The sequence below is a fragment of the Leucopleurus acutus genome, assembly GCF_964270905.1.
Source record: "Leucopleurus acutus genome assembly, chromosome: 21".
Taxonomy (NCBI): Eukaryota; Metazoa; Chordata; class Mammalia; order Artiodactyla; family Delphinidae; genus Leucopleurus; species Leucopleurus acutus.
Window position 1 is genome coordinate 30,564,224 of NC_139163.1, and position 22,550 is coordinate 30,586,773.

The 22,550-nt window shown below is 34.5% G+C and overlaps 1 protein-coding gene across 1 annotated transcript in view; it reads left to right on the top strand.

Annotated features, from left to right (window-relative positions):
* Positions 1 to 22,550, top strand: part of LOC309977715 (disintegrin and metalloproteinase domain-containing protein 5-like) — a 130,139-nt gene that overhangs the window by 50,122 nt on the left and 57,467 nt on the right. Inside the window, exons 11-13 of the mRNA XM_082864005.1 lie at positions 1,158 to 1,294; positions 5,063 to 5,246; positions 8,300 to 8,395. Of these exons, the coding sequence (XP_082720131.1) occupies positions 1,158 to 1,294; positions 5,063 to 5,246; positions 8,300 to 8,395 (417 nt within the window). The remainder of the gene's footprint in view (positions 1 to 1,157; positions 1,295 to 5,062; positions 5,247 to 8,299; positions 8,396 to 22,550) is intronic.

Below are 22,550 nucleotides of genomic sequence, written 5' to 3' on the forward strand. Positions count from 1 at the left end.
CATTGAGGGTGTATTAGTTATCTATTGCTATGTAACTGATTGTACCAAACCTTAGCACATGAAAACAACACAGTTCTGTGGGTCAGGAATCTAGGAGCAGCTTAGTTGGTGAAAACAAGATGTCAACTAGGGCTGTAATTATCTCAAGGTTCAAAACAGAGGGGATTTGCTTCCAAGCTCAGTCATGTGACTATTGGAAGACCTCAGAAAAAGTTTCCAAGCTCACTCACGAGGACCTCTCCACAGGCCTACTTCATGACAAAGTAGCTACCTTCCCCCAGAGCGAATGAGAGAGAGAGAGACATAGAATCCAAGAAGTCAGTCTTTTAATAACTTATCTTGGAAATGATGACCCATCACTTCTGCTATATTCAGTTAATTAGAAGCAAGTCAGTAAGTCCAGCCTACACTCAATGGAGTGGGGATACACGGGATCATAAATACCAGGAGGCAGGGACCCATTTTAGAGACTGTATACTACAAAGAGAATGTAGGATTGATTATTAAAATAAAAGATTAAAAGCATCTTGTTTAAAATAATTCAAAGAAGCGATATAGTGTGGTGTTTAAACTCTATTAGATTTGCTAAGATAGCTGGTATTGTCATTATGTAATAGTATCTTGAAATTAAACTGTAGTGTTACTCATCCATCCGTGTTTAATAATACTTACATAACTAGTACAATTGTGTCTACGTTAAGTATCTTGGCTGCATTAATGAATTTTAAAAATGAGTTTTATGTTTGGTAGTGTATATATGTCCATGCCACTCTCTCACTTTGTCACAGCTTACCCTTCCCCCTCCCCATATCCACAAGTCCATTCTCTAGTAGGTCTGTGTCTTTAATCCTGTGGGAAGCAGCCACATAGCACAGGGAGATCAGCTCCGTGCTTTGTGACCACCTAGAGGGGTGGGATAGGGAGGGTGGGAGGGAGGGAGATGCAAGAGGAAAGAGATATGGGAACATATATATATGTATAACTGATTCACTTTGTTATAAATTAGAAACTAACACACCATTGTAAAGCAATTATACTCCAATAAAGATGTTTAAAAAATGAGTTTTATGTATGAATTTTTGATTATAGTAAGTAACTTTTTATAACTGAATAAGATTCTTAGCTAACTATTTTTCTTTTATTTTCCTTATATTTAGTATTCAGAGGGTTTATCCTTGGAGTCATATGCTCTCAGTATTGTGCAGTTGCTTGGCCTTAACATGGGAATGAGTTATGATAATACTGAGATCTGCCATTGTTCAGGAGATGTTTGCGCAATGTCACCAAAAGCTGTGTAAGATCATTTTCTTTATTAAACACACAGTATACTTAAAAATTGTTTTTTGGTTAGGGACTTTATATTTCTATAACCAAACTGAATTAATTGACAATTATAGAACACTATATCCTACACTAGGATGCGCATTCTTTTCAAGTGCAGATGGAACACAAGCCAAAATAAGACCCAGCACTCCCTCAGGCCTCTCCATGCCTGGGGACATTCTCTTCCTCCTTCCTACCTTCCAGAGTCTGGCTTGTATTTTTCTCTGCTGGCTAGATTGAAGGTGCCCTCTGGGGACAAGCCATATGAATTGTGTGATTTTAGTGATTCTATTTAAAGTTAAGTGCCTTGATACTGGCATTATACAATATAAGGATGAACAGTACAATTCAAGTTAAAAATGTATCTTTTTTTAATTTAGAAAGACATCAAGTCACAAATAAGTGAAACTATGCCCCACTGAGAGAGAGACTACTGAAGAAAAAGGCTTTTTTAAAATTTTAGTATCACTGATAATACTTTAAAAACAATTTTGAAATCAGGTAGTACAAATCCCCAAGTTTTTTCATCTTTTCCCAAATTGTTTTGTTTATTCTAGGTCCTTTGTAGTTTCATATATATTTTATTATCAAATTTCCAATTTTTATGAAAACTGTTGAGAGTTTTAAAAATTGAAGTATAGTTTATTTACAACATTATGGTAGTTCCAGGTATACAGCATAGTGATTCAGTATATTTACAGATTATATTCCATTATAAGTTATTACAAGATAATGGCTATAATTCCCTGTGCTATATATTTACTGTATCCTTGTTGCTTATCTGTTTTATACATACTAGTTTATATCTCTTAATGCCCTACTCCTAACTTGCTCCTCCCCTCCTCCCTCTCCCCTTTGGTAACCCCTTGTTTGTTTTCTATATCTGTGAGTCTACTTCTGTTTTGCATATGTGTTCTTTTGTACTATTTTTTAGTTACCACATATAAGCGATACCATATGGTATTTGTCTTTCTCTATTTGACTTACTTCACTTAGTATGACAAATACGATACAGTATTTGTCTTTCTCTGTTTGACTTACTTCATTTAGTATGATAGTCTCTAGATCCATCCTTGTTGCTGCAAATGGAAGAATTTCATTCATTTTTATGGCTGAGTAATATTCTATACCATATCTTTTTCATCCATTCATCTGTGGATGGGCATTTGGGTTGCTTCCATATCTTGGGTATTATAAATAGTCAATTTTGGGAGAGTTACCATCTTAACAATACTGAGTCTTTTAATTCTTGAATCTGGTATATGTCTTCATTTATTTAGGTCTTTAATTTTCCCCAGCAATGTATGGTATTTTACAGTTTACATGTCTTGTACTTGTTTTGTTATATTTATTCTTAAACATTTTATTCTTTTTTGCTATTTTGAAAAGAACTGTTTTCTTAATTTCATTTTCAGAGTGCTCATTGCTAGTACATAGAAATATAATTTTTGTATGTTGACTTTGTGTGCTGCAAACTTCCTAAACTCAACAGAAATTCCAGGAGATTTTATTTGTTGATTACTTAAGATTTTCTGTAAACAATATCTTGTTGTCCATGAATAAGAACAGCTTTATGTTTTCCTCTCCATCTATTTTTGTGTAATTCCTTTTTCTTGCTTAATTGCACTTGAAATAAATTCAGCCCAATGTGAATCGACCTGGTGAGAGTGGGTACCCTTGCCTTGTTACCAATCTTAGCTATAGTTTTTTTTTTTAAATAAATGTCTTCTCTTCTAAAACAGTGTCTTTTATTCCCTGTAAATTGTGTTGTTTTATTTTTCTTCATCATTCCAATAACTATCTGACTTATTTCATATACCTATTTCCTGATGTTTATACTTTTTGCCCCTAGCAGGCACTTGGTCTACGTTTCACTACACACCAGTTGCCTAGAAGAGTGCTTGGTAAATGTTTCCAATAATGACCTTTTAGCTCAGTATTCTTATTATTTCATTTTGTCCTGTGATGACTGAATCTATGTTATCCCAAATATCTGTGAAGGCACAAAGTAGATAATAACTAAATTACTTCTTCTCTGTGTGAAATTGTTTCTCAAAGGAATATTCTTTCATCATCTTTTTGAGTGTTGTATTTATATACACTATAAAAAATCAACTTTTGAGGTACGATTTGTCTACAATAAAATTCATACACTTTAAACTTTAAGTGTACAAGTTTATGACTGATAAATATATACAAATTACTGAACCAGTGTCAATCAGGCTATGCAACATTTCCATTTCCACAGAAAGTTCTTTTGTGATCCTTGGCTGTCCTTTTTACCTTCCATCCTGCCCCAGTCAACAGCTGATCTGATTTCTATCACTACAATTGGTTTTACTGGCTCTAGAACATTAGGTAAATTGGATGATATGCACTCTCTTTTGAGTGTTCACTCTGTAAGGCTGTAATTTCTCTGAATTATTTAATTAATTAATTGAATATATTTATAATGGTTCCTTTCAAGTATTTGTGTGCCAAATCTAACACCTGGGCCATCTCATTGTTGCTTACTATTGACTGCTTTTTTATTGACTATGGTTTACATTTTCTTATTTCTTTGTATGATTATTATTAGTAGTAGCATATTGGATATTGTTTGATAGTACAATAGAAAGCCTAGATTCTCATTACCTTCCTCTGAAAAGCATTGATTCTTTTTCTACCAGGCAATTCAGTTATTGGGTAATCATTTTAAATTTTATGTGCTTGGTTTTATACTTCATTAACATGAGTCTATAGAAAACTCAAGGCATTTCCAAACCCCTCTAAAATGGCAGGCCTGAACTTCCAAACTTGGTTTCCTCTGGGGATGTTGTCAGGGCTTGAGTTTAGGCTCTAACTGTTAGGACTGATACAGAGTAGATTTTAGTATAGGGCAGAGGTCAGCCAACAATGATCTATAGGCTAAATTTGGCTGCCTGCCTGTTTTGTAAATTCATTTTGTAGGCTTACTGTTTTATGTGTTCTTCATGGCTGCTTTTGCACTACAGTGGCAGAGTTGAGTAGCTACAACAGAGCATATGGCATATAAGCCTATAATATTTACTGTGTGGCCCTTCACAGATAAGTTTGTCAGCTACTGCTCTAGGGCATAGTCTTTACTCTTAAATTGTATTCTTTCTAGGGTTTTAGTTGGATGCTGATATATTAGCAGACTACTAACAACTTTCTCACTCCATTAGGACAGGTATTCCTCTTGTCCCTCCCATGGTATAAATCAAACAACAGATTCTTGTTTGAAAAATGCCTAATTACAGAGAGCAAAAGTTCTAAAATATACTTTTAAAGATAATACAGACATGTTCATATTGATATTTACAGAAAAAATACAAAAATGATATTAAATAAATAAAAAGTATATTAAATACCTAGGCCAAAAATTTTAAATTCAGTTGTTTGGCACTAAGAAGGTAAATAAAGAGTAACACAGTTCCTATGTTTAAACAATTAATAAAGATTTTAGGACAGGTAAATAATTGGTCTTCTTTAAAACAGGATGAATGGCAAAAGATTTTGGAATTTTTTTTTCATTACAAGAATTTTCTTGATGAAATTTAAAAAGTGTGTTAAAAATGTTAGTATTTTTTAAATACTTTTATATTTTTAAACGTGTGCTTATTGTTATCCATGAGAATAATGCTCTTTAAATCTCTCTTGAAAACATCATACATTAGGAGAAATGTAGAGTTATACAGCAATAATTTTTGTCATACCCTTTTTTTTTTTTATATTTTAGGCTATCTGAGGGTATAAAGGATTTTAGCACTTGTAGCTTGGATGACTTTAAATATTTTGCTGCACATTCTGGCCTTGAATGTCTTCATAAAATCCTTCCTGTTGAGCCAGTTTACAAACAGAGCCAGACGTGTGGCAATGGAAAGTTGGAATCGGGTGAAGAATGTGATTGCGGCACTTTACAGGTTAGTGGAAATTTTTTCAAAAATATTTTTTACTTCCTGTATATGTGAGTACGAGGTGGAAAAGAAGACCTTGTCTTTTAGAAGAAAAATTTTGAAAAATACCTTCTTTGGGGAAGATGGAAGCCTTTAAGTTTCCTAATTTTGCCATTTTTTGAAGTGGGGAGCAAACATCCTTTAGTTAATATTTGTCTTCAAATATTGTCTTCCTAAATTCTTTAGTGTATGCATCAGCTCTAATCTTATAATTAGTGACCACAAAGAGTGTATAAGGAGTTGCAGAAATATGCCTTTAACTACAAGCAGTAACAAAAAGACAAGAACATCTAAAGACTATAGACTATATAGCAAAATGCATCGTTTGCTATTATACGGAAAAAAAGTTTTGTATGGACAGGTTATGTTTCCCTTCAACACTGCAGTGGATGCTCCTGCCATTGCAGTAAGGGAAGATAAAGAAACACAAAGAAACACACAGTGAAACTGCAGTAAGGCACGAAAAAGAAACAGTGAGTGGAAAGGAAGATTAAAACTGTCTAATCAAATTCAACTTGGCCACGTGATTGGAGAATCCTAAACAATCTACCCCCGAAGTCTGCTAAAGCTAATTAATGAATGCACGTGAACCCAAATTCCATGGAGTTCTATGTATAAACAATGAACAAATGTAAAATGAACTAAAATGTACAATTCTATATACATAGTTTCAAAAACATGAAATAGAGATAAATTTAACAGAATACGTGCAAGACCTGTACAATGAAAACTCACATTGCTCAGAGAAATGAAAGAAGATCGAGAGGGAGACATATCCCACTTTCATGGATTGGAAGACACAATATTGCCAAGATGTCAGCTCTACATCAACACTCCACACAATCCCAATCCCAACCCCACCATCGTTCTGTGGAAATTGACAAGCTGATACTATAATATATATGGAAATGCAAAGGACCTAGAATAGACAAAGCAATTAAAAAGAACAAAGGTGGAGCACATACACTAATTTTCTGTAAATTTCAAAATTTTCTATAAAGCAGAAATAATCAGTATAATGTGGTATTGGCCAAAGCATAAATATATCCCTTAATGAAACAGTATAGAGAATCCAAATATAAAATATTTATAAGGTCAGTTGATTCTCTGCCAATCAGAGATGTTAAGGCAGTTAAATGGGTGAAGAAAACCTTTCCAACAAAGGTATTGTATGAGCTAGATATCCACGTACATAAAAAGAAAACTTTGACATCTCACCATACACAAAAACTAACTTGAAATGGATCAAAGACCTAAATATAAAAGTGAAAATCCTAAAGCTCTTAGAGTAAAACACAGGAGACAGTCTTTTTGACTCTGTGATAGGCAGAACTTTCTTAGATAAGGCAAATAAGAATGAGGTTTTAAAGAAAAATATGTAAGTTGTACTTAATCAAATTTAGAAACTTTTTCTTTTAGGCTCTGTTAAGAAAAATAAAATGATAGACTCTGAAATGGGAGATTCAAAAGCCAATTCAAAGGACTTGTATTCAAACACATTGAAATACAATTATGGTTTCTGGTCTGACATGTGAGAAGTTTAGAAGTCACCACTTAGTCCTTACAAGTAAAAAGCTAACCAACTTGGAAAAGAAATAGCTCTTCTTGCATCCATCAGAGATGTGAGGTCACAGAGCAAACCACTGCCCCACAAATTGGAAAAACCAACAGGTGGATGCAGAGAATCACAACTTAATAGAGTAGCAACCCACAAGCTAAAACCTTTTGGGAACCAGTATCTGGGTAGGAAAACCTGAACTGGAATTGACAAATTTCTGGAGTCTCAGTGTGTAGAACTCTGATAGTTTAAAACTCCAGGGGAACCCGATCATAGGAAGGTCCCCACACTTTTATGAGTTGTACCTGCAGAAACTTGAACTGTTTGTCACAGTGAATACTGGAGAGAAGTCTAATGCTTCTGACAGAGGGAGGGGAAAAGGAACCATTTTGAAATAGCCAGAGCATTCTATTCTTAAGAAAGTCTGCCCTTACAAATGGAGTTGTATTGAAAAAGAAAAAAAAAACCCAAACTAGAATAACCAAACATTTGATTAAGAGATACAGTAAGAAAAAAAGCTAACAAAGGAATATTTAAACTTTGAGTACATGAATACACGAGTCAATAGATGAAATAAATAGCCTTTTAAAAGTATAATATTGCTGCCTGTGGTGAAGCTGTTCATTGAAAATACCAATTAAAAATACCAGTAAGGGGCTTCCCTGGTGGCGCAGTGGTTGAGAGTCCACCTGCTGATGTAGGGGACACGGGTTCGTGCCCCGGTCCGGGAAGATCCCACACGCCACGGAGGGGCTGGGCCCATGAGCCGTGGCCGCTGGGCCTGCGCGTCCGGAGCCTGTGCTCCGCAACGGGAGAGGCCACAACGGTGAGAGGCCTGCGTACTGCAAACAAAAACAAAAACAAACAAAAAAATACCAGTAAGAAAAAACACAACACCAGGAAACTCAAACTTCTAATATTGGTAAATTACAGAGTTTAAAACAAACTTGCTACTGAAGACTGGAAAAGTTGATTGAAGGCACTGAATCTTGTAAAATACAAGTACGTATGGGGCCAGCATCCCAGTGAAATCTGGACAGACCAGACTGGCTTCTGGGACCACTTTTCTGGGGGCAGAAGTTTGGGGGTTTGCCATTTCAGACAGAAGCTGAGAGTCTGCCTGCTGGCAGTGTGTAAATAGATTTATTATGAAAGCAAGAATATAGGAAAAATTTAGAAGAGAATGGTAGCTAACAAGAAATCTAATAACTATTTCCTCTAAGTTTTTGGCTCCACAGTAGTATGTTAATATTGTTCAGATTATATGGAATGTAGTGAAATGACACATTTCTTTTACAACCTACTGGCTGAGATGTTGATTTCAATAAGTCTCATGTAAAGAGTGGAATTACAGAAACTGGTTTTTAAGAAATGCTCATACTTCGTAAATAAATTCTGTATTGTAGTTTTATTTGATTGTACCTAATCATGCATGACTGAGTAACAAAGCATTTGTTTCCAGAATTGTACACATCCAGCCTGCTGTGATCCTAGAACATGTAGAAAGAAAAAAAATAAAATATGTGGTTCGGGGGAATGCTGCACACGAAATTGCAAGGTAGGAGGCAATCTGTATTTTATGTTAGCATTAAATTTCTTTTTCTTAAAAAATTTATTTATTTATTTATTATTTTTGGCTGCGTTGGGTCTTTGTTGCTGCGTGCAGGGTTTCTCTAGTTGTGTCGAGTGGGGGCTACTCTTTGTTGCGGTGTGTGGGCTTCTCATTGCGGTGGGTTCTCGTTGCAGAGTACAGGCTCTAGGTGCGTGGGCTTCAGTAGTTGTGGCTTGCAGGCTCTAGAGCACAGGCTCAGTAGTTGTAGCGCATGGGCTTAGTCGCTCCACAGCATGTGGGATCTTGCTGGACCAGGGCTCGAACCCGTGTCCCCTGCATTGGCAGGTGCATTCTTAACCACTGCGCCACCAGGGAAGTCCCATCATTAAATTTCTTGAAATACTTGTTCCAGGGAGATGGAAAACATGTCACTACTCTATGCAATCCTTCCCATCTTATTATATGCAAGCAGCATTGGAGCCCCTGTCACACTTCAGTCCACTCTGTAATCTGTCATTTCTAGGACTCTCCTGTACATAATGCCTGATACTTCTCTCTCCTGATTTGACTTCCCATTCCTATACCACATTACAAATCTTTCCTGTACCCACTGGGATTTCTCTGTGATCAACATACACCTTGGGCAACCTTCTTAAATTCTTATTTTATAAGACCATACTTAACATAGGGACAGGAAGTTAGACTAGTTCTTTTTGCTGGCTAACTTCTCTTTACTGTCTTCTGGTAAAAATCCTCTCTACCTTCACAATTCATTCAGTTACTGTTACAACCATTCAGTTCCTTTTAATGAAAGCATTTAACGAACCCCTGAAAATTGCCCGACACCCAGCACAATCCATTGGAACCCTAAGGAGAAAGAAACAAACTCTTGAACAAAGGTAAATGCACATATTCTTAAGACAGGAGGAAGAGCATGATTTAATCTTTAAAAAAATTTCCCCCAGGTTTTTCGATATAACCAACATATAATTCTTTAGTTTAAGATGTACAACGTAATGATTTGCTCTAAGTATGTATTGTGAAATGATGACCACAATAAGGTTAGTTAACACATCCACCACTTCACATACTGAGAACATTTAAGATTTACTATCTTAGCAACTTTTAAGTATATAATAACATTATTGTTAACTACAGTAATGCAGTACATTAGATCCCCAGATTTTTTTCATTTTATAGCTGAAAATTTGTACCCTTAACCTACATCTTCCCATTTTCCTCACCTAGCACCCACTGGCAACCACCAATCTACTCTCTGCTTTGAGGAGTTTGACTTTTTTACATTTCACATGTGAGATTATATAGTATTTCTCTTTCTCTTGTCTGACTTATTTCAATTAGCATAATGTCCTCCAGGTTCCTACATGTTGTCGCAAATGGCAAGATTTCCTTATTTTTTATGGCTGAATATTATTCCACACTACATTTCTTTTAATACATTAATCTATTGCTCGACACTTAGGTCATTTCCATATCTAGGCTATTGTGAGTAATGCTGCGATGAACATGGGGGTACACCTGCCTCTTCAAGACACTGTTATTATATCCTTCAGATATATATCCTGGATCAAAGTAGTTCTATTTTTAATTGAGAAACCTCCATATAGTTTCCCATAGTGACTGTAACAATTTACATTCCCTCCAGTAGTGTGCCAGGGTTCCCTTTTCTCCGCATCCTTGTAAACACTTGCCATTTGTTGTCTTTTTGACTATAGCCATTCTGACAGGTGTGAGGTGATATCTCATTGTGATTTTGATTTTCATTTCCCTGATTAGTGATGTTGAACATCTTTTCATGTGCCTGTTGGCCATCTGTGTGTCTTTTGAAAGATGCCTATTCAGGCTCTCTGTCCATTTCAAAATCAAGTTGTCCATCTACGTCTCTACAAATGACCCCATTTCGTTCCTTTTTATGGCTCATTAATATTCCATTGTATATATGTACCACATCTTCTTTGTCCATTCGTCTGTCAGTGGACATTTAGGTTGCTCCCATGACCTGGCTATTGTAAATGATGCCACAGTGAGCATTGGGGTGCATGTGTCTTTTTGAGTTATGGTTTTTCTGGGTATATACCCAGTAGTGGGATCGCTGGGTCATATGGTAATTCCAGTTTTAGTTTTTTAAGGAACCTCTACACTGTTCTCCACAGTGGCTGTATCAATTTACATTCCCACCAACAGTGCAAGAGGATTCCCTTTTCTTCACACCCTCTCCAGCATTTATTATTTGTAGATTTTTTGATGATGGCCATTCTGACCAGTAGAGACTGTCATACAGAGTGAAGTAAGTCAGAAAGAGAAAAACAAATATCATATATTAAGGCATATATGTGGAATCTAGAAAAATGGTACAGATGAACCTATTTGCAATGCAGAAATTGAGACACAGAAGTAGAGAAGAAACGTGTGGGCACCAAGGGGTGAAAAGGGGGGGTGGGATGAATTGGGAGAGTGGGATTGACATATGTACACTAATATGTATAAAATAGATAACTAATGAGAACCTGCTGTATAGCACAGGGAACTCCACTTCTCTGTACAGTAGAAACTAACACAACATTGTAAAACAGCTATACCCCAATAAAAATTTTTTTTAATTTTAAAATAAAAATTAAATTTAAAAAAAGGGAAAAAAATAAAATCAAGTTTTTGTTTTGTTTGCTTGTTTGTTTTTTTAATATTGAGTCATCTGAGTTCATTTTATATTTTGGATATTAACCCCTTAACAAACATATTTGCAAATATCTTCTCCCATTCAGTTGGTTGCCTTTTTGTTTTCTTGATGGTTTCCTTCATTGTGCGGAAGATTTTGTTTGAATGAGTCCCATTTCTTTATTTTTGCTTTTTATACCCTTGCCTGAGGAGACAGATCCATTAAAAATATTGCTAAATTCAAAGTCAAAGAGTGTACTGCTTATGTTTTCTTCTAGGAGTTTTATGGTTTCTGGTCTTGCATTTAGGTCTTTAATCCATTTTGAGTTTATTCTTGTATATGATGTAATATACACACATGATATACAAAAATTTCATTCTTTTAGGTGGAGGTGTCCAGTTTTCCCAACATGGCTTATTAAAGAGACTGTTGTTTCACCATTGTATACCTTCTTGCCTCCTTTGTCATAGATTAATTGACCATATGTGTATGATTTATTTCTGAGCTCTCTATTCTGTTCCATTGATTTATACCTGTTTTTGTGTCAGTAGCATACTGTTTTGATTACTGTAGCTTTGTAAAGTAGAAGTCAGGGAGTGTGATAACTCTAGTTCTTTTTTTCTCAAGATTGCTTTGGCTGCTAGGGGTCTTTTGTGGTTCCATACACATTTTAGAATTCTTTGTTCTAGTTCTGAGAAAAATGTCATGAGTATTTTGCTAGGGATTGCATTCAATCTGTAGATTGCTTTGGGTAGTACAGTTATTTTAACATTAATTCTTCCAATCCATGAACATGGTATATCTGTCCATTTATTTGTATGTATTCATCAATGTCTTATAGTTTTCAGAGTATAGGTCTTTCACTTCCTTGGTTAAATTTATTCTTAGGTATTTTATTCTTTTTGATGTGATTGTAGATGAGATTGTTGCGTATGTATTTAGCTCTGAGTTGAGTCTCTTATAAGTAGCTTATAGATGCGTCTTGTTTTTTTTTTTTTTTTTTATCCAGTCAGCCTTTTGATTGCAGCATTTAGTCCTTTGACATTTAAAGGGGTTATTGATAGCTATGTACTTATTGATATTTTGTTTCTTGCTTTCTGGTTGTTTCTGTAATTCTTCTCTCTTTTCTTTCTCTTTTAGTTTCTTCCCTTGCAGTTTGATGATTTTCTTTAGTGTTATGTATGGGCTCCTTTCTCTCTAATTTTTGTATATCTATTGTAGTTTTTGATTTGGGTTACCACACACCATCATATATGTTGACCTATAGCTACACCTATTTGTTTTAAACTGATAGTCATTCAAATTCAAACACAATTCTAAAAGATCTACATTTTTTACCCTCCCCCCATATACATTTTGTGTTTTTGATGTCATATTTTACATCTTCATGACTATCCCTTATATGTTTATTGTAGCTATAGTTGATTTTTACAATTTTTGTCTTTTAACCTTGATACTAGATTATTTAAGTGGTTGATCCACTGCCTTAACTATGTATTTGCCTTTACCAGGGAGATTTTTCACTTCCTATATTTTCTTATTTCTTGTTGTAGCCTTTTATTTTTCACTTAAAGAAGATCCTTTAACATTTCTTGTAAGGTTGGTTTAGTAGTGATGAACTCTTCATTTTTGCTTGTCTTGGAAAAGCCTTATCTCTTTTTCAATTCAGAATGATAACCTTGCAGGGTAGAATATTCTAGGTTGTAGATTTTTTTTTTCTTTCAGCACGTTAAATATATCATACCACTCTCTTCTGTGGTGGAAAGTTTCTTTAGAAAAATAAGCTAAGAGCCTTATTTGGCTTCCCTTGTATGTGACTTTGTCTCTTGCTGCCTTTACAATTTTCTCTTTATCTTTAACTCTTGCTATTTTAATTATGATAATTCTTAATGTGGGTCTCTTTGGGATCATCTTGTTTGGGATTCTCTGTGATTCCTTTACCTGGATACCTGTTTCCTTCTTTAGGTTAGGGAAGTTTTCAGCCATAATTTCATCATATAAAGTCTAAAAGTTAAATTTATTCCCAAGTAATATAATGTTTTTGATACTATTATAAGTGGGATTTAAAATTTTTCTTTTTCATATATTTTGTTATAAATGGATAGAAATGATTTTAGTAGTTTGATTTTGTATCCTGCAACTTTACTCAATTTGTGTATCAGTTCTAATGGATTTTTTTTGTGGTTCTTTAGGATTTTCTGTATATAAGATCATGTCATGTGAAAACAGCGAAAATTTTACTTCTTCCTTTCTGATTTGAGTGCCTTTTATTTCTTTTTCTTGCCTAATTGCTTTGGCTGGAACTTCCAGTACTGTGCTGAATAGGAGTGGTGATAGTGGATACCTCCGTTTATTCCTGATCTTAGAGGAAAAGATTTCAGCTTTTCACTATTGGGTATAATGGTAGCTAAAGTTTGTCATATATAGCTCTTATTATGTTGAGATATGTTCTTTCTATACCCAATTTTTTGAGTGTTTATCATGAAAGAGTGTTGAATTTTGTCAAATGTTTTTTTCTGCATCTCTTCAGCAGATTTATGAATTTTACTCTTAATTTTATTAATGGGGTGTATTGCATTTATTGATACCTGTATGTTGAATCATTCTTGTATCTAAGGTATAAATCCCACTTGACCATGGTGTTTGATCCTTTTAATATGCTGTTGAATTTGGTGTGCTAGCATTTTCTTCAGAATGTTTTTCATCTGTATTCACCAGGGATATTGGCCTGCAATTTTCTTTTCTTCTGGTGTCCTTAGCTGTCTTTAGTACTGGGGTAATGCTGGCCTTGGAAAACAAGTTTGGAAGTATTCCCTCCTTTTTAATTTTTTGGAAGAGTTGGAGAAGGATTAGTATTCTTCTTTAAATATTTCATAGAATTCACTTGTGAAACCATCTGGTCCTGGGCTTTTCTTAGGAGGTTTTAAAAACAAATTTAGTCCCTATAGTTACGATTAGTCAGTTCGAGTTTTCCATTTCTTCATGATTCAGTCTTGGTAGATTGTGTGTTTCTTGGAACGTATACATTTCTTCTAGGTCACACACTTTGTCAGCATATAATTCTTCATAGTAGCTTCTTATGATCCTTTGTATTTCTACAGTATCAGATTTAGTGTCTCTTCTTTCATTCATAATTTTATTTTATTGAGGCCTGTCTTTTTTTACTTGGTTAGTCTAACTAAAGTTTTGCCATTTTGGATTTCAAAAATCCAACTCCTAGTTTTATTGATCTTCTCTATTTTCTTTTTAGTCTCTATTTCATTTATTTCCCCTCTAATCTTTGTTCTTTTCTACCTTTTGCTAACTTTGGGTTTACTTTTTTCCTCCTTTTCTTATTCCTTTAGGTGTAATGTTGGGTTGTTTATTTGAGATATTTCCCTTTTTTAATGTGGACATTTATTGCTATAAACGTAACTCTTATAACTGCTTTTGCGGCATCTCATATATTTTGGTATATTGTTTTTTTGTTTTTCTCTGTTTCAGGATTCTTTCTGATTTTTCTTTTATTTCTCCTTGATCTATTGGTCGTTCAGGAGTGTTATGTTTAATTCTGCATTTTCTGAATTTTCCACTTTTTCCTCTTTTATTGGTTTCTAGTTTCATAGCACTGTAAAATACACAAAATATTATTTCAGTCTTAAGTTTCTTAAAACTTGCCTGTGACCACCATATATCCTATTGTAGAGAATGATACGTGTGCTTTTGAGAAGAATTTGTATTTTTTTCCATTGGAAATAATGTCCTATATATGTCTCAAGGTCTATTTGATCTATAATGTTATTCAGGTCTGCTATTTTCTTACTTTCTTTCCGGTTGATTTATCTAATGTTAAAAGTAGGGTATTGAAGTCCCCTTCTGTTATTGTATTGTTGTCTACTTTTCCCTTCAGTCTGTCAATATTTGCTTAAAGTTTTTAGGGGCTCCAATATTTGTTGCATGTATAGTTACAAGTGTTATGTTCTCTTGATGGATTGATCCCTTTATCATTTTATAATGACCTTCTTTGTCTTTTGTGACTGATTTGACTGAAAGTCTATTTTGTCTAATATAAGTGCAGTAAACCCTGCTTTCTTTTGGTTAGCATTTGCATGGAATATCTTTTTCTTCCTTTCACTTTCAGCTTAGGCATATTCTTAAAGCTAAATTGAGTTTCTTGACTGTTGAATCTTTTTTTTTTTCTCTATCCATTTTCCATTCTGTATATTTTGATTGGAGAATTTAATCTGTTTACATTTAAAGTAATTATTGATAGGCAAGGACTTTCTATTGCCATCTTGTTAGTTGTTTTCTGTTTTTTAAATTTCCTTTTTCTTTTCTGTCTTCCATTTTGATTTATTTTTTGTAGTGATATATTTTAATTTGTGTATCTATTATAGATTACCTCTTTGTGAATACCATGATGCTTATAAAGATATTTTATAGATATAACAGTATATTTTAAGCTGCTAATAACAATCCATCTTCTATAAATACAAAAGCTTTGCATTTTTAATTCTCCTCCTCCTATATTTTATGCATTTAATATCACACTTTGTATTTTTTATATTGTGAGTCCATTAACAAATTATTATAACTATGTTTATTTCATAATACTTTTGTAGTAGAGATAAATGTGATTTGTCATGATTATAGTAGTAGTATATTCTGAATTCGACTATATAGTTACATTTACCAGTGAGTTTTACACTTTTATATATTTTCATGACTTAATGTCCTCTTATAATTTGATGAACTCCTTGTTGGATTTCTTATAAGCAGGTCTGGAGGTGATGAACCCTCTTACCTTTTATTTGTCTGGAATTGTCTTTATCTCTCCTTAATTTTTGAAGGTCACTTTGCTTTGTATAGTTTTCTTGGTTGGCAATTTTTTCTTTTAGTATTTTGAATGTTTCATCCCCCTCCATCCTGGTTTGCAACATTTCTGCAGAGAAATCCACTGATAACCTTATGGATTCCTTTATATGTAATGAGTAATTTTTATCTTGCTGCTTCAAAAATTTTCTTTTGACTTTTAACATTTTGGTTATAATTTGTCTTAGGGGAATATATTTTAGGTTTTTCTTGTTTGGAGACCTTTTAGCCTTCTGTTCCTAGCTGTCCATATGTCTCCCAAGATTTGGGAAGTTTTCAGCTATTATTTCTTTAAAAATCTTTCTGCTCCTTTCTCTCTGTTTTCCCCTTCAGGAGCTCTCATGAATGTTCATTTGCTTGATAAGCTACCATAATTCAGGTAGGTGTTCTTTACTTTTTTATTATTTTTGGTTGTTGTTGTTTCTCTACTAGATACTTGGAAATAAACAATATTCAGGTTCACTTACTGTTGCTTCTGCATGATTGATTCTGCTTTTGAAGTCTTTTATTAAATTTTTATTTTTATTATTGTTTCTTCAACTCTACAATTTCTGTTTGGTTCTTTTTGATGGTTACACTTTCTTTATTCCTCCATTTTGCTCTTGCAGTTTTTTCAATTTCCTCTGGTTATCTACCTATGTTCTCTTACATTTCTTCATCAAGTTTCTTTAAGATGATTATTAAAAAATCTTTCCACAAATTAAAGCCCAGATTTAGATAGCTTCCCTGGTGAATATTACCAAACATTTAAAGAAGAAACAATAGCAATATACCACAATCTCTCCCAGAAAATATAAGAGAAAGGGATACTTTCAAACTCATTTTAGGGCTTCCCTGGTGGTGCAGTGGTTAAGAATCCACCTGCCAATGCAGGGGGCATGGGTTTGAGTGCTGGTCTGGGAAGATCCCACATGCTGTGGAGCAACTAAGCCTGTGCACCACAACTACTGAGCCTGTGCTCTGGAACCCGTGAGCCACAACTACTGAGCCTGCGTGCCACAACTACTGAAGCCCATGTACCTAGAGCCCGTGCTCCACAACAAAGAGTAGTTCCTGCTCACCACAACTAGAGAAAGCCCACGCGCAGCAACAAAGATCCAACGCAGCCAAAAATAAATAAATAAATAAATTTATTTTAAAAAAATAAATAAGAAAAATAACTCATTTTAAAGGACAGTATTACCCTGACACCAGATGAAAGCCTCACAGGGAGACTATAGACCAATATTCCTCATGAATGTCAATGCAAAAACCCTTTTAAAATTACAAACAGAATCCAGAAACATGAAAAGAATGCCACCATGACCAAGAGGGATTTATTTCAGTACTGCAAGTTTGTTTAATTAATGTAGCACACCATATTATTTAAATAAAGGAAAAGAAAGTACATGATCATCTCAGAAGATTCAGTGAAAGGATATAACAAATGTAATAACCACTCATTTATAAAATTATCCACAAATTATAAATAGGGAGAAACTTAACCTGATACAGGTCATCTATGAAATACCTACAGCTAACATCATACTAATATCAAAATTCTGAGTACTTTCCCCCTAAAATCAGACACAGAGCAAGGAGGTGTAGGCTCTCATCACCTCTATTCAATGCTGTACTAGAGACTGTAGAAAGTATAGTCAGGTAAGAAAAAGAAATAAAAGTCGTCCAATTTGGAGGGAGGAAGTACACGTCTCTCTACAGATGACATGATCCTGCATGTATGTAATAATCCTAAGGAATTCATCAAAAATAGCTTTGAAAGCAAATGAGTTTATAAAAGTCACAAGATACACAGTCACTATACAAAAATGAATTGAATTTCTATGTAATTGCAGTGAACAATCTGAAAATGAAATTAGAAAAGCAATTCCATTCACAGTAGCATAAGATACTCTTAATAAAAGAAATGCAAAACAGATTCACTTAACACAATTTTGAGGAAAAGAAAAAATCTAAGTGAAGTTGGAATATTCCGTGTGAATGGATTGGAAACTCAGAATTGTTAAGATGGCAATTTTTTCCTTTCTCGGTGGTCCCCAGTAGTATCTCTAGGTTTAATGAATCAGTAGAGAACTCACAGTTCTCAGCATATAGCTTACTTGTGACTGTGATTTATTAAAGCCAAAGGACACAAAGAAAAATCAGCAAAGGCTATCTTTCCATTTACTTGTTTTTCATCATGGATTTCCTTCATCAATGTTTTATAATTTTCAATGTGCAGATCTTATATATCCTTAATAAAAATTATTCCTAAGCATTTTATTCTTTTTGAGGCTATTGTAAATAGGATTTTTTCTTAATTTGTTTTGTAGATAGCTCATTTTTATTGTAAAGAAACACAACTATTTTTGTATGTTGATTTTGTATCTTGCAACTTTAAATAATTAAGTTATTATTTTTAACAGTTGTTTTGGTGAAGTCTTTAACCTTTTCTATATATAGCATAATGCAAACAGAGACAATTTGACTTCTTTCCTTCCAATTTGGATGTCTTTTATTTCTTGCCTCATTGCTCTGGCTAGGACTTCCAGTACTAAGTTGAACAGGAGTAGTGAGAGAGGGCATCCTTGGCTTGTTAGCTATGGGATTGTCATATATGGCCTTTATTATGTTGAGGTGCATTCCTTCCTATAGCTAAGTTGATAGTTTTTCATCATGAAAATATATTAAATTTTGGCAAATGCTTTTGCTGTATCTGTTGAGATGATCATGTTATTTTTATCCTTAATTCTGTTAATGTAGTGTATGGCATTTATTGACTTGGGTATGTTCAGCCATCCTTGCATCCTAGGGCTATATCTCATTTGATGATGGTGTTTGAACATTTTAATGTGCCGTTGAACTTGGTTTGCTAGTATTTTGTTGAGGACTTTTGCATCTATGTTCATCAGGCTGTTCATCAGGTCAAAACTACTTTGGCATATAGTTTTCTTTTCTTGTGGTGTCCTTGTCTGACTTTGGTCTGAGGGTAATTCTGGCCTTGTAAAATGAGTTTGAAAGTGTTTTTTCCTCTTCAATTTTTTGGAAGAGATTAAGAAGGATTGGCCTTAATTTTTCCTTAAATGTTTGATAGAATTCAACTGTGAAGCCATCTGATCCTGGGCTTTTCTTTTATGGGAGGTTTTTGATAACTGACTCACTCTGTTTGCTCATTATTGGTTTGTTCAGATTTCCTATTTCTTCATGATTCAATCTTGGAAGATCATTTCTAGGTTTCTTCTAGTTTATAAACTTTGATTATAATTGTAGTCTCTTATAATCCCTTGTATTTCTGTGCTATCTGTTATAATGCCACCTCTTTCAATTTTAATTTATATGAATTGTCTCCTTTTTTTTTTCTCAGTTAGCCTAGCTAAAAGTTTGCCAATTTTATCTTTTCAAAAACCCAGCTCTTAGTTTTTGTCACTTTTTAAAATTGTTTTTCAAATCTCTATTTCACTTATTTCTGCTCTAATATATATTATTGCCTTCCTTCTGCTAACTTTGAGCTTAGTTGTTTCTTCTTTTTCTAGTTCCTTGAAGTGTTAGGTAGGTTGTTTGTCTGAGATCATTTATTGAATATAGGTGTTTATTATTATGAAAGTTCTACTCAGAAGTAAATTTCCTGCATCCCTTTGGTTTTGGAATGTTGTTATTTCCATTTTTCATTTTCTCAAAGTATTTTTGCTTCCTTTTAATTTCTATGTTGACACAATTGTTTTTTTCAGTAGTGTATTGTTTAATTTTCATAAATTTGTGAATTTTCAAGTTTTCTTTCATTGTAGTTGGAAAAGATGCTTGATATGATTTCAGTCTTTTTAAATTTGTTAGGACTTGTTTTTGGCCTATGCTGTATCTTGGAGAATGTTCTATGTGCACTTGAGGAGCATATATATTCTGCTGCTATTGGATGGAACATTCTGTGTATGTTTGTTAGGTCCATTAGGTCTATGATATGGTTAAAGTCCATTGTTTTCTTATGGATTTTTCTGTCATGGATGATCTAACCGATATTGAAAGTATGGTAATGAAGTCACCCATTATTATTACTGTATTTGTGACTGTTTCTTCAGTTCTGTTAATGTTCGCTTTGTATATTTAGGTATTCTAAGGTTGGGTGCATATGTATTTGTAATTGTTATAAATATTGTTTATTTAAGTTCTTAAAGTCTATGTTATCTGATATAAATGTGGCCTCCCTGCTCTCTCTGATTGCCATTTGTATGAACTAGTTAATTCCATCCCTTCACTTTCAGTTTATGTGTATCCTGAAGGCTTAAATGAGTTTCTTATAGGCAGCACATAGTTGAATTTTGTTTTTTATTCATTCATCTACTCTATGTCTTTTGATTGTTGAATGTAATTCATTTACTTTCAAAGTAATTATTGATAAGGAAGGATTTGCTATTGCCATAGTGTTTTCTGTTTGTTTTGTAGTTCTTTTGTCCCATTTTTCCTCTCTCACAGTCTTACTTTGTGATTTTTTTTTGTGGTGGTATGCTTTGATTCATTTCTCTTTATATTTTGTGTTTTGACTAAAAGTATTTTCTTTGTGATTTTCACAAGGCTTACACAAAACATTTTATAGTCATAACAGCCTATTTAAGCTGATAATGTCTTCAATTTCATACAAAAACTCTAAGCTTTTACTTCTCTCCCCCCACATTTCATGCTATTAGTCATATTTTTACATTTAAAACTATTGAGTATCCATGAACAAATTGTTGCAGCTACAGTTATTTTTAATGCTTTTGTCTTTTAACTTTTATACCAGAGTTAAAAGTAATTTACTATACCACCATATTATGTATAGTATTGGAGTATCTGAATTTTATTGAATACTTACTTTTGCCAGTGGATTTTATCCTTTCATATGTTTTCATGATGCTATTTGGCATGTTTTCATTTTGACTTGAAGAACCTTCTTTAAAGAGCCTTTTTTTTTTTTGGTAAGACAGGTCTAGTGGTGATGAACTTCCTCAGCATAGGTCTTTCTGGGAAAGTCTTATCTCTTCTTCATTTCTGAAGGGCAGCTTTACCAGGTACAGTATTCTTGGTTGGCAGAGTTTTTTCTTTGAAAATATCCTCCCACTTTCTGAACTGCAAGGTTTCTGCTGAGTAGTCTTACAGTCTTATGTGGATTCCCTTGTGATAAGTTTCTTTCTTCTTCTGTCAGTATTTCTTTATTAAGTAAGCTTTCTGCCCTTTCTCTTTGCTTCTTCTGGGATTCCCATATGCATAGGTTGTTTCTTTCGACAATGTTCCATATATACCATAGAATTTATTTTTTTTCTTCTTTGTTCTTCCAACTGGATAATTTCAAATAATTGTCTTTGAATTCACTGTTTCTTCTGCTTGATCAACTGTGCTTTTGCAGCTTTTTATATGAAAAATTTCAGTTCAGTCATTTCATTCTTCAGATCCAGAATTTATTTGGTTCTTAAAAAAAATTTTCTCTCTTTGTTAGATGTCTCATTATGTTCATGTATTATTTTCCTGATTTTTATTGATTTGCCTATCTATTCTCTCTTATATTTCACTGAACTTATGATGAATATTTTTAATTTTTTTTGTCAGGCAATTTGTGCATCTTCATTCCTTTGGAGTCTTCCACAGAGACATATTTCAGTCCTTTGGTGGTGTCTTATTTCCTTGATTCTTTATGTTCCTTGATGCCTTGCATTGCTGTCTTCACATTTGAAGAAGTCACCATCTCCTCCAGTGTTTAGTAACTGGCCTTGGGAGAGAAAGAAGTCAGGCACCCGTCAGCCCAGCTAGAGTTCTGAGGCGCTCTCAGACCTTTTCTATGGGTGTGTATACTCCATTCCTCTTATTCCCTCGTGGTGCGAAAGTTTAGGATTGTATGCTTTCTCTCAGTCTTGCAAAGCCAGTATGAATGTGGAAAGCCTCCTATTTATTTTCCTTAAGGCTGTGCCCTGAAGTGTTCAAAGTTGTGCACCTTCCCCCACTTCAGCAGAGTCCAGGCAGCTGCTAATATCCATGTGTCCTCCGCAGCATTCTGCACCCTGTTGGAGGCTTACGTGCACCATCTGCTGGAGAGTGTGGGTGCTGGCTATGCGGGTGTGTGTGGAGTGCTGTAGGTGTTCTCTGGCTAGTTGTGGGTGTCCTCAGGTGAGGCATCCTATTGGTTCATATCGAGGGCTCTTGCAGGAGCTTGCGAGCCAGTTATTAGGATACATGGCTGGTTGCTGTGATCCATACACTATTGCTGTGAGCACCCATCCCTTTTCCCTACTCGTATGTGTCTCCAGACTGCCAATCCGCTCAGTGTTCTGGGTGGGGCAGGACAAAAGTGGGCCTCGTGGCCGGTGTCTCACAAGGCTGGGGAAACCAGGCTCCTTACATCGCTTTCACTTTCTCCTCTTGGAGAAGTCACAGGCCACCTTGGAGAAGGGGTGATGTGGGTCAAGAGAAACTGTTGTTCTTACCCACTTCAGTGCATCTACTCTCAGATGTTTTTACTCCAAAAGGGGACTGGAACCTTTTTGTTGGATTCCTGGACTCCCATAAAGGTATTCTTATCCATGGTAGTTGTTTCTGTGTGAGTATGCAGCCTGGAATCTCCTATTCTCCCACCTTACTGATGCCACTCTCCTCTTCTTTCCCATTATTGGACATAGTATAGGATTAGTT